The sequence below is a fragment of the Homalodisca vitripennis genome, chromosome X (assembly GCF_021130785.1).
Source record: "Homalodisca vitripennis isolate AUS2020 chromosome X, UT_GWSS_2.1, whole genome shotgun sequence".
NCBI classification, from domain to species: Eukaryota; Metazoa; Arthropoda; class Insecta; order Hemiptera; family Cicadellidae; genus Homalodisca; species Homalodisca vitripennis.
The window spans coordinates 89,528,135-89,540,758 of NC_060215.1; the positions used below are offsets into that span (position 1 = coordinate 89,528,135).

The 12,624-nt window shown below is 32.5% G+C and overlaps 1 protein-coding gene across 2 annotated transcripts in view; it reads right to left on the minus strand.

Annotated features, from left to right (window-relative positions):
• The window catches only part of LOC124369326 (chaoptin), a 79,558-nt gene that overhangs the window by 10,415 nt on the left and 56,519 nt on the right, over positions 1 to 12,624 (minus strand). For both annotated transcript variants that reach the window (XM_046827283.1, XM_046827284.1), the window contains exons 6-11: positions 8,616 to 8,870; positions 7,459 to 8,070; positions 7,027 to 7,210; positions 4,601 to 4,701; positions 2,667 to 2,862; positions 923 to 1,186 (exon numbers count right to left, since the gene is read on the minus strand). In XM_046827283.1, the coding sequence (XP_046683239.1) occupies positions 923 to 1,186; positions 2,667 to 2,862; positions 4,601 to 4,701; positions 7,027 to 7,210; positions 7,459 to 8,070; positions 8,616 to 8,870 (1,612 nt within the window). The remainder of the gene's footprint in view (positions 1 to 922; positions 1,187 to 2,666; positions 2,863 to 4,600; positions 4,702 to 7,026; positions 7,211 to 7,458; positions 8,071 to 8,615; positions 8,871 to 12,624) is intronic.

Below are 12,624 nucleotides of genomic sequence, written 5' to 3' on the forward strand. Positions count from 1 at the left end.
TTAGTAAACTGTAACACCTCATCACTGCGGCGATTGGGTGTGTGCTACAGTGCTTGAGTAGGGTAAAGAGAATAACCATTTATCTCTACTGTTAAACTTAGGGACACGATAGGTCAGGGCCACTACACTGGAGGGATCACCTACCTGACCATGCACCAGTACAAGAACACTAGAGATGTTGTTCATATTTTGTGTTGTAGGACGATGTTTAAACTCATTTACCCAATTGTACATGGTTGCAAAAACAAAAGCAGATGTATTGTGAACTTCATCCATTTCAGCTTTGATCTCCATCAGTGTTAAGCCTTTTAAATTAAAATGTTAAATCACCAATCAAAACTCACCCTTCCTATTTTCCTGCTTTAATTGGCTATTAAAATAAAACCACAAGATAGGTATAGCTGAAACTCTAATCAGAGTTTAGTAAGATATAACACTAACTGATAACAAGCCTACTTCAATGCTACAAGCTTTATCTTGGTTGTTACAAAGATATATTGAACAACCCTTGTAAATAATATTCAAAACTCTTCTTAAATTACACTATCAATCAAAATGCTATTAATATGAATCATTACAAATAGTTATTTTGTTTTTAAACTTCGCTTATCTGTTTGCATGTTCTTTGAATGTAAACCAAAAAAAAAACATATTTTTAAATAATTTAAACACCAGATTTTAGAATATTTTCAGTACTTTTAAATTAAAAAATGTGTATGAAAAAAAGAAAGCATATTAAATGTTTTGTTGAATAGTGATGAAATTTTGTATAAGGAAACAAAATTAGCTAGTTCACTGCAGTCTTATTTTAGAAAAGAAATAAGAATTACATAAACCACTAATTTGTAATCTATTTGCCATCTGATCAATCAGCTGATTCTGAGTTTCAGATGGTCTTGAGAAGTACTTAATATTGACTCACCATTATAATATATGTGAGTTCCATTCCGAATCATAGGGAGAAGTTCATTATAGAACTGTTCCAATTGATTATATCTAAGGTCCAAGTGCTTGAGTGTATGTGTCTTAAGGATAGAATTCAGAGGAAATGCATGTAGACTGTTGTACGCCAGTGAGAGATAGGTCAACTGTGAGGGGAGAACGAAAACATTCTGAGCTGTTAAATCATCAATAAGGTTGTTAGACAGATCCAGCACTTCTAACGATGTCAGGTTTCCAAGAACAGCTGGAACATATATAAAAAGTAGATTGAACCATGTGATTAGTTTTCCTTTCCTTTTTAAAATTTTTATTTACAATCAAAAGAAGTAAAATTTGGTTGACGACAATCTTTACTATGAACATCTGTTAATTTGCTAACTTAATTGTGGGAAAATGTTAAAGTAAGTACCTGTAAACTTTTGTGTCTTGATCCAGTGGATTCTATCGGAAAAGACAGGGATTGTAAAAAGTTTCTGTACAATTTTTCATTCAAGTTTTCATTATGACAATGCATTGCTCAACCTATTATCTTCCATAGGCTTTGGGAAAAACTACAAGTCTTACTTACTCATGTCTCTTACTAATATGAATTAATTCCAAGCATTTGTGCATTTTTTTGCTTAGATGAATAAATATGTATGTGGAAATACTAATATTGTACAACTTTGTAAATCTACAATGAAAAAAGACAAGGAGCGAACAATCAAACTGCTTTCTAAAAAAAAATTATTTTGACTAGAAAACTCCTCATGTGATATGACTAACAACTAATTTTACAAGGAGTTAAATTTCACAAGTAATGAATATAATGCATGCTCTGTCTAGTGCAGATCACTTCCAAGATATTTTGAGTACACCTTTGTATTCCCAGTAACAAAAATATCACCAAGGAGGCTGTAAGCAAAGCAAGTGTACTGTATATGGCACACTGTAGCACTTAGGATACAAAGTTACTGAAATCATAGTGTCAATTATCAAGAATCTGGCCTGCTGGAAAAGCCTCATTATTTCAGTGAAAAATAACAAGAATCTTTATCAAACTATATCACTGGAGTTTTTATACTGGATATATTAAAAGTCCCTCCCACTTATTAATTTTATTATGAATAGAGATTAAGTGATTTACTTTGGGGCATGTTTATATGACCAACTGAGGCGTATTTTTTACGTATTTTTACACCGCCTCCTCCAGAAATGGGGTAGTTTAGGGGTTAAGTCAAAATTTTAAAATAGGAACCCTTAGCTAGTGACACCTCATTTTAAAGGTATTATAAAAAGAAGACTTGGGATTAAGACTTAGATCCTTTGCATTATTCCTTCACATTTTACTTGATACCCTGTGTTTTTCAGTTTACCATTAAGGTTATAAACCAGGAGTGGAAAGGAGGTAGTACAGTGGTCTAAACTCTGATCTGGTTTATCAGGTGCATATCCCTTGTTTCACAGTTTGTACTCTTTCTCATGCTTAATACAATATGATTTTTGAGGAAACTTAGTTTAAACAAGTTTAAAAATCCACACAAGTACAACACATTAATTAGTGTTTTTAATGTTGGTTAAGAAACAAGTTTCCTTGTTTACAATTGATAGAATTTTTACTTTATAATAGGCTTCATCAGTACATTGCACCATACATTGTTTTAATTGGAGTTCAATAATACAATCGTCACATAATGTTGATACAGCTTGTTGATACACTTAACACTTAACCATTTTATACTTACACTTCCTAATCTCTGTTATCATGTTGTGACTGATGTTGAGGCTAATCAACTTCCTGGTACCAAACGTAAGCTCATATGTCAGCACTGGCATGACATTGAAACTCAGATCCAAGTGTTTCAGACGATAAGGAACCCACTGGCTGCTTGGAAATGATTTTCGAGTCAGGAATGATATTTTATTATCACTTAAGTTGAGCTGAAAAATGTATAATTACTTTAAAATACACAAAGACTTCAAGCACATTGTAAATACAACTACGTAAACAAAACTCTCATAAATTGTTTAACTTATTTACTAATTTTAATTTTAGAAATTTTCTGACTAAAAAGAAATAGAATAAAAGTCACAGACCTTATAAGAAATGCCCCAAAACTGTAACCAATATACTCAAAATCAATTTTGTAAAATCAAACAATTTTTCCAATTATTTTGTTTTCCATACATCACTCAGCTTTCACGAAAACTATTATTTCAATGATAAAGAGAATCTAAGTCAATCCTTTTACTACTAACATGTTAATCAGTATTATTTATAAGAAAGTATGCATCCATGATTTTCACTAAAACTAATTAATTCTTATAAACTATTTTGTGTGACCTTTTGACAGCAAATTTGTGTTCATCATGTTTGAGATAATCCTAAAAATGACATGCCCTGAAAATAGATCCATTTTACTAAAATGAAAAAACAGTAAAATCATTAATTAAAAATCAGCAAAACCCATGAACTAATTCAGTAAACATGTAGTCATAAAAATGAAATTGTCAAAATGTGGACTGTATATAGTTATTAATTTATTTTATATGGAGGTGTTACATTGATCAAGATTGTTGAGACTCTAGAGTATTTCAAAATGGTTTCCACACCGCAAACAGTTTTCTTGAATTTCCACTAAAACTTTACAATGTTATGAATGGTTGCAGTCGCTTTCTTTACTAAGATTTTACAATAAATACAAGGTGTGTCCAAAAAGTATCCGACCTTGACGTCTGGCATGAATTGACGTTACTCGGCGGCAACGGCAATCTGGTCCCCTTCAAAGTACTCCCCTCCACAAGCCACTACCTTATTCCAACGCTCCTCCCACTTCCGGAAACCCTCCTTAAATTCATTTTGCGGAATGGCTAACAGGTCCTTCGTCACATTTTGTTTTTATTTGTTCAACATCGTCAAATCTTTTTCCTTTCAAAGGAATTTTTAATTTCGGAAATAGCCAGAAGTCACAAGGAGCTATGTCAGGACTGTAGGGAGGCTGTCGTTGTTGGTTGATATTGTGTTTGACAAAAAAACGCTGAATAAGATTTGAGGAATGAGCTGGCGCGTTGTCGTGGTGCAGGATCCAGTCACGGCAAATTTTGCCGAAACACGGTTCATTTTTAAATCTTCGTGTAAAATGTTACAAACTGATGATTTTGGTATTCCTTAATCTTCTTCCAGCTCTCGGACAGTCAATTGACGGTTTTCATTAATTGCTACACGAACACGTTCAACATTTTCAGCGTTTCTGGCCGTTGAAGGCCTGCCAGATCGGTTATCACTTTCTACTGATATGCGGCCATAATTAAACCACTCTTTTATTTGTGTATCGCCCATAGACACGTCACCATAAACTTTCCGTATCATAGTAATCGTCTCTGATATGAAAAATTTGTCTACGCTTTCTAAAGAATCTCCTTTTAAACTTCCTTTCTATTTTATGTTCATCCATCTTTATATCTACTCAAAGCTTGTACTAACTATTGATGGGTGAGTTTAGATTTGCTAATTGATGAAGTTTAAAATTTATAATTAATTAAGACTCATGTACTCAGGTCATACAAATTGTGTTATATAGCATAAGGAACTTGGTTTACAATGTTGGAGTTATACTTAGAATAGACTAGTACAGCTAAGTATAAATGAGCTATTATCTATTGTTAATGTACTACTTACATTTTCAAGTGACAGAAGATCCTCGAAAATGCTGTTGGTTTTGTTGTCAAGAGATTCAATCTGATTGTGGGACAGATCCAGAGTTCTTAGAGCAACAAGATCTGGAATGCCAAATAATACTGATCATTTTTGAAGAAAATTTAATCTAAAGATTTCAAAATTATATACTCATGAACTAATTGCTAATAACTTCAGACAGTTATGCCTGTACGGTACCTTGTATAATTATAATTTATACTTTGTACATCTACAATTTCAGGTTTTTAGCAATTAAGTTTTTTAACTTTATGAGATTAATTTGTAATTCCTACCTATCTTAATCCTTAACTTGTGTCAAGCAAAGAACTTACATACTCCATAAATAACATAGAGTAAACATTTATCTTACTTTCAGTGTAACAGATTTTTTAACCAATGCTATGATATATACATTTTTGAGAAGAAAAATATGAAATTAAACCTGGATGACTTTAAAATTCTATAAACATCATTGAGAAATATACAAGTATACAGAGTATATAAGCAAAAACACTGACCTTGAACTGAATTAAAAAGAAGGTAGGAGTATGATACACCATGTATCATGCACAGTAACAGGCTTAGCTGAGGTTCAATACAAAACTTCGTCTGTAGCTGATTTAAATATTTATAGATAGGACAACAGGCATGCGTACAGAAAAGACATTTTTACATCCCTAAATTGTGTCAGTCTTATAAGTGATAGGCTTCAATAATGTTAAGGCAAATTCCATGGTTGGTCATGCATCATCATAGATCTCATTGTTGTCTATATAGAAATGAAGTTTTATGCATAATTTTAAGTCTACATATGAAATCTTTCTCGAAATATCTTGCCACATGATACACTCACATTTTTGTTAATTAAATAGGGTTTCATACCAGTTTTCAAATAATAAAAGTCTACACACTAAGTAACCATAAAACGAAACGATATTGTATGTGTGTTGGGATAGTTAGGCTACATGTATAGCTCATTCCGCTAGGCTACATGTGTTACTATGTCTTTTATAGTAACATTGAAAAAGTGAACTGAGTTTGTTTACAAATTTATGTATTCTGCTATCATCTTGTTGCAATTATTGTAGTGGTTGCCAATAAGACAAATGTAAAAATATTTGCTACCACTCAACCCAATCCAATGGAGTGACATGCACCATTATCGAACTCAGTGTTTCTCATATAAAAATGTAGCTTCTTGAAAAGTCTATAGGTTAGTTCTTTTTTGAGATACCATGCGGACATACAGACAGAAAGAAATAAAATTTGCCTAGCCCCTTGAATGATAGGCTTTGCTAAGGCTTAGCGATTAAAAGATTTCAATGTACAGTAAAACCTGTCACGTAAAGCCTAATATAGCCGGTTATCATTAAAGGCCGGATATGGAATTGCGATATGAAGAACGTGAGTTACTTATAGCAAATACTACCAATGTATCGGTTTCACTTTTTGAACTCACAACGTGATTATGAAAATGTTTAAACTGAGAATTTTACAAATATATGACACAGTTTTGAAACTTGAACTAAAAAAAATAAATGGTTAAGTGTCTAAAATAAAATAAAAATAAAAATAGTGTAAATACAAATTTATGTTAAAAAATTAAACATTCAATAATGCAAAATATTAAAAAAATAATCAGATCTTAACTTATTGAAGACACAAACTAAAATTGACAGAAAAACGATTTTTTAAACTATGGGCAGTTATTATAAAAGTTATTTTTTGTATTAAATATAAATAAGATAACATGTTTAAAAATGAAGAATGTATAAAAAAGTAAACACATTTTTAACAGTTCTATTTTATGAACGAAAGTATATAAGCACAAGATAATCATGCTCTTTTAAAGTGTAGACTTATTAATATTCATAATGACCATAATTGTAAATCATTTGTATTAATAGTAGTATTGTATAATAATGACCCATACAGGTGAAAATTTGTTTGATATCTCTTGAAAATGATGTTAGGTCTGAAAAGTTTATGGATTGCTATTCAGTTGCATGTGGATAGTATAAATCCGGTAAATACAGTTATGCATATTATTGTTGTATTGATTAAAAATGTTACTTAATTTGACAAGATAAATAAATTACTAAATAATTATTTTATTAGACACTTGTCCCGAAAATACTTATGTGAATTATATTTAATGGGGTGTGATAGTAATAATTTGTACCTTCTACGAAGATTTATAAACATCACAGTGAACAATAATTGTAGATTTATTCAAAGATTTTAAATTTTGGTATTTATTTAATTTATATAAAAAAATATATATAGGTGCAATTCCAAATATGTATATGGAGTTTGGAAATATGAAGATGTCACTATTTTAAATTTGCTTTTAAAATGAACAATTTTTAATTATACATTAATTTAATTAAAAACAGTAAACATTTTACCTCTAAATGCAGAGTTTGAGATGACAGATACATTATTCCCTGAAAGATTGAGGATGATAAGCTGTTTCAGGCCCAAAAATGCATCATCTTTCAGTGTTAGAATCTGATTTCTTGCGAGATTCAGTTCAGACATGATAGGCAGAGTACCAAAACTTTGCTTCTCCAATATCTCTATTTCATTGTCCTAGAATGTAGTTTAGAACAAAAATTAAAAATGTATAAACAGAAAGATTATATTTTGAGTATTATTTTAATCATAATGTTTGTTTGTATAAGAATACTGATCTTACTTTCTATATTAAAGTATGAAATTTGAAAGGTTTTGAATACTTATAAAGATAATTGCAGTTAAAAAAACTTGTACTTACAAAAAAACAGAGTTGGGAAATTGAACACAATTTAAATTGTTAAACTAAACAGTACTAAACTAACCTCCATGTTAAGATGTTGAAGAGAGGGTAGAGACGATAGAGCATCCTTTGGAGGTAAGGAAATTCCGTTGTAACTGAGGTCCAAACTCTGTAGAGTCAAGAGAGGTGAAAGGCTTTCAGTCACTAGATTGTCACCAATCAGGTTGTGGCTGAGATTGATAGACAGCAAGGAATTCATAGAAGGCCATTTTGTGGGCGTTTCAAACGTTATGAAGTTGTGGCTGACATCTATATGTGAAAGAGACTGAGGAATGTCGAACAGCATCTCAAGAGTGTTGTGCCGAAGTGTCATAGTACGCAATGAAGGCAACCGGTTAAAGGCTTGGCGGTTGACTTTATTTAGCCGATTGTGACTAAGGTCTAGATGTAGCAGTGTGGGGAGAGTACCGAACGTTCCGGACTTGATCTCTTCTAGAGAGTTATGGTCCAGTAGTAGAGTCCTCAAACTGAACAATGTCTGAAACACTGTTACTGCAATGTTGGAAAGATTATTATAGCTGACATCAATTGTGTGCAATTCATAAAGCTTTGGAAACGTATTGCGAGGAATCACCGCAATTTCATTATGACTCACATTCAGTACCTTTATGCCTGTCATGTTGGCCAGCGGTACCTAGAAAGTGTACAGATCAGAATTATTAAACTTCCATTTGACAAAAATCACATTCTCAGATCAGAAGAGAAATAAATGTAAATGGTTAGTATATAGTTTTAAAAGTAATGACACCAGTATTAAGTTTTACTTCTTTAATACAATTTTGTATTAAATTTATTTGAATTATAAACATAAAATTAAACCACCTTTTTAATTTAATAAGTTGCACATGTAATGAGACAAATTGAAATTTATGATTATCGAAGGACATAGAAAACACTCAAAAGAGTGAGATTTATAATCAGTAAATTAGAAATAAAACACTCCCCTATACTCAGCTGTACATGCTTCAGAAAAGACTGAATAAATATAAAATTTTCTAAATAGTCAATGTAAGTGACAGATGTCTACTATCAGATGTGTTCTGAATTAAACAGGCAAAATTTTCAGGTAAATTATTTTAAAATTGAATCAAACCAAGTCAGTCCCTACAACATGTTTGTAATGTTTTCTAAGGCTTGCTCATACTAAACAGTTCTAATAAAAAGAGACTAAAATCTTACCTGTGAGAGATCGGTGAGAAAATTGTAGGATAACTGGAACTCAGTTGCATACGTTATTTCATCAAAAGCATTCTTAGGGAAGTTGGCAATTTTGTTATGGGACATGTCAAGGACAGTGATATTTGCACAATTTTCAAATGCATATGGTTCTATTTTTGCTATAGCATTATAGGAAAGATTAATATGAACTAAGTACAGTTCTTTAAAAGCATGTTTTTTTATTTCTGTTACAAGATTCGAAGAGACATCAATAAGCTGAAAAATAAAAAAATATTTTTAACATAATTATGTAAGAAAATAATATACATTTACTCTTGGTATTAAATAGATTGCAATGGTTTATACCACCTAGAAAAATGTAAGCACAAAATAAAGAATACGGCATAATGAGAAAACAATATTCAAGAAAAACTAATCATGACAAAGGAACGAACAAAGTACTGGCCTTAGCATGTTATCTCTGAGAGAGTACGCAGTCTTAACTAATGGTTGATTATAAATGGTAATATGAACCTTTACAACAAACAAAATATTGAATAAAAATGTGAAATAAAAAGACAAGACCAAAATTAATTAGATAACTCTTTGCAAAACTATAGTTTTAGTATGATTTTATACTTTAATTTACTGCATTTGAACAGTTCTGAAAGCAAAACTCTAAATCTTTGACTAAAAATATCTAATTAGTTATAATTACTTAACAGGTATTTTTATAGTTGTTATGTATTAAAATCGAATTTAGAAAATAAGGTAGTAAAAATATGAAAAGGAGGAAGATGTATCAAACTGTGAATATAGGCAGGGCCAGCCCTATTTGGAAACACGTGCAATCAGGGCAAACGAAAAGCATACAAGAAACGCACTCACTGAACTGTGGAGAAATCAGCTATATTGTTTTATTATAATGTAAAGTTCTACAGTGCATGACATAATGTACAAATTTTAGTGTATATCAACAAATACTGTTTCATTGGGAAACCGCCACCACGCTGTGCCGCCTCCTGCTCTAATACTCTCACATCAAAAAGTACTGATACAACCCCGAGTTTGAACATACTAGCAGTTTGAAGCATGGACTAACTAATAAAGCTACAATAATGGAAATTAAATTACATTTTAGCTCTGCGTTTAGATATACAAAACAAATAATTTACCAACAATAACTTCTACTCATTATTTAAATAACAATGAAAAAGGTACCAGTTTATGGAGCTTTTCAACCAAACTTAAACTTTGAAAATTCGTATCTTGGAAACTTGTCAACCAATTGAGACCAAATGGTTATAAGAGATAGGTCCACTGTAATGTTTTTGAGTGTGTTTAGTTTTTGAATTATACGAATAAAAGTTATCTTATTACAATCTTAACTTTATTCTTGACCGGGTGGTTAAAAAAATTCAGTATTGGTTACGTTATGAAGCGCTTAAGAATTACAATCTTGAGCATGTATTTTGTAAACCAACAATCAAATCTTTAATTTTGTACTTCACTTTCATTGAACAGATTTTATTAATTTACCGCAGGCGGTGCCTACTCTTTGAAATGCGCAAACCATCAGACTGCTGAGGGTGGTGTTGCAAGAAGAACCCGCAATAACTGTTATTTTAATATATTTAATTATTTCTCATGAGGGTTTTTGGAACAGCAATCATAGGTTTAAAAATAACTGTTTTAGAAGCCGTTTTCATCTACATTTGTTCTGATTGCGTAGCAATGCATTGAATCAGACATAACAGACAGTCTAACCTTTGATGAAGTAATTAACTATTTGCCCATAGGCAAGCTAGAAGAAAACCTTACAACAAAATTAATTTTTAATTTAAAAATCAAATATGTTGTTCTACTTTTCACTATAATTATTGTAACGACTGATGGCACAGGAACACAGAATTAATAAATACAGGCATGGGATTAAGGGTCATCATCAAATTAATTGATATGGTGATGATTTGCAAATAAAATATTTAATGATAAATAATTTGATTTTATACCTGCTTGAACATACACTCAATGTACTACTAATTGTGTTGTATATAGAAAAATAACATTTACAGAATTATAAGTCAATAGTAGCATTAACTGTAGTTCATGCTATTAATAGCACAAAAATTGATTGATTTCATAACAAATCCTCTTTTGGAATGACATTAAACTTAGGCTGTCAACAAAATAGTTCTATTACTTATCCTAAATGATTGGTTTTATAGCAGTGCTAGTGCCAATTTCGTACGCATTTCATTACATGGTCCTGGAACAACCATGGCTTTGTATTCTCCTTTATTATCACCTCCTTAATTAATCTTGATAATTGCAAGTTCATTACATGTCATAGATACACTACTTCAAAATCAGTTGTGGCTGACATTTAATTATTAACCCTCCTAAGTATTTGCTACTATGACAACACAAGTAGGTGTTGTATTGATATTTAAGAATTTTATTCTCTAAGTTTTAACTCGTAGGGTACTGGCCTTCTGTTACAATCCAGAATGTTAGATTTATGACTTATGGTGACATGTGTTACAAAGGATTTATTCCTTTATCCAGTGGTGTAGTGCTGAATTTAGCTGTGCCGGAGCGACCATGGTATAAGTATAATAGGTGTGCTACCACGCAGATTCCCCCGCCCCCCTCGCAAATGTCGGGCACGTGTCATCAGCTTGGCATTCCGACGGCGGCGTTACATTTGCAGACTTCCACTTAAACCGTCGTTTTACCCACTTAAAACTAGAGCGATTGTAATAAATGTTATATATTCTGGTTCATTATTAAATATACTTTATACCAGTAGTTATTTCATGGTGAAAGCTGTAATATAAATATATTATACTTACACCATGGGAGCGGCGAGTTGCTGGGTATAGCAATACAAATCTTTTTGATTATTAATAAAGGACATTTTATTTCGTAAACTAGGCTAACACAATTTGTAATGACAAACAGATAAGCTATGATTTTAGACATACTTTGGAAAATTACTGTGCTGTTGTGCTAATACATTATTGTAGCCTGAAAAAGGATACCGTAAAAATGCATTGTAAAAACTATTAAATATTGTAAAAGTAGTATTTTTACATATTTTCAACGGTAACACGAACATGAATATTGTGCAATAACCTCTAAAGTATACCCAGCAGGGATCACTTCTGGCTGGTTTATACCTACCAGTTGAACCCACCACTGGGCACAGCAAAAACCGATGTGCCACTTTAATCTGGGCAACCTTATGGATGTCCAGTAGCGGCACATCACTAACCGCAAATGTTGAGATTCTGGGGTTCATGGGCAATTCGATAGGTTTAGTCTACTGTGGAAGATGACTGCTGGAGTTGGTGGGGTTTGTTCCCTTACCTCAGAGGTTCTTGTTAACCTCAACAAGGGTGTGCCACCCCCTGCCTACTTTGACTGGAGAGGCTGGTTCAGAGCTGACCTCCCCTTCTTCCGGGATGACTTTGAGATGTAGTGCCCTAATTCTTCCTCATGGATCTCGATAGGAGGCGGCCCCTACTCCCTAACCTTACCCATCCTGAATATCCTGTCACTCCGGAAGCAGCGCAAAGGTTCTTACAGGACTAAGTGCAATTTATAAGCTTCTTGTCCTAGGAGAAAAAAAAAACCTGTAAAGTATGTCCCAAAATTCCTCTCCTTTTCCATTCCCATTTCCTTTCTTTGGAGGTTCTGCTATTCTTGTTTGGGTGTTGGCTGCTGAACGATATCTTCTTAGCCATGTCATGACATAGGGGTCAGGCTTTCGTCTGCGGAGCGGGAGACCTTGGAGTTTTAAAAACAGTAGGGCTGAGACATAACTTACTGTCAATGAGTTCCTTAATGGTGTGTATGTTATTCATACTGCTGAACCCTCTTTCACAGTCAGCGGAACTACAGGGTATTATTTTAGTGCAGTTTATAAGCTCTTGCAGTCCATCAGGTACCCGCCTGCTGTTGTCCAAGTAATCCCTGTAAGCAGTCACAGCTCTGTTGATGTTCAACTTGAAGCGTTTGCATAGCT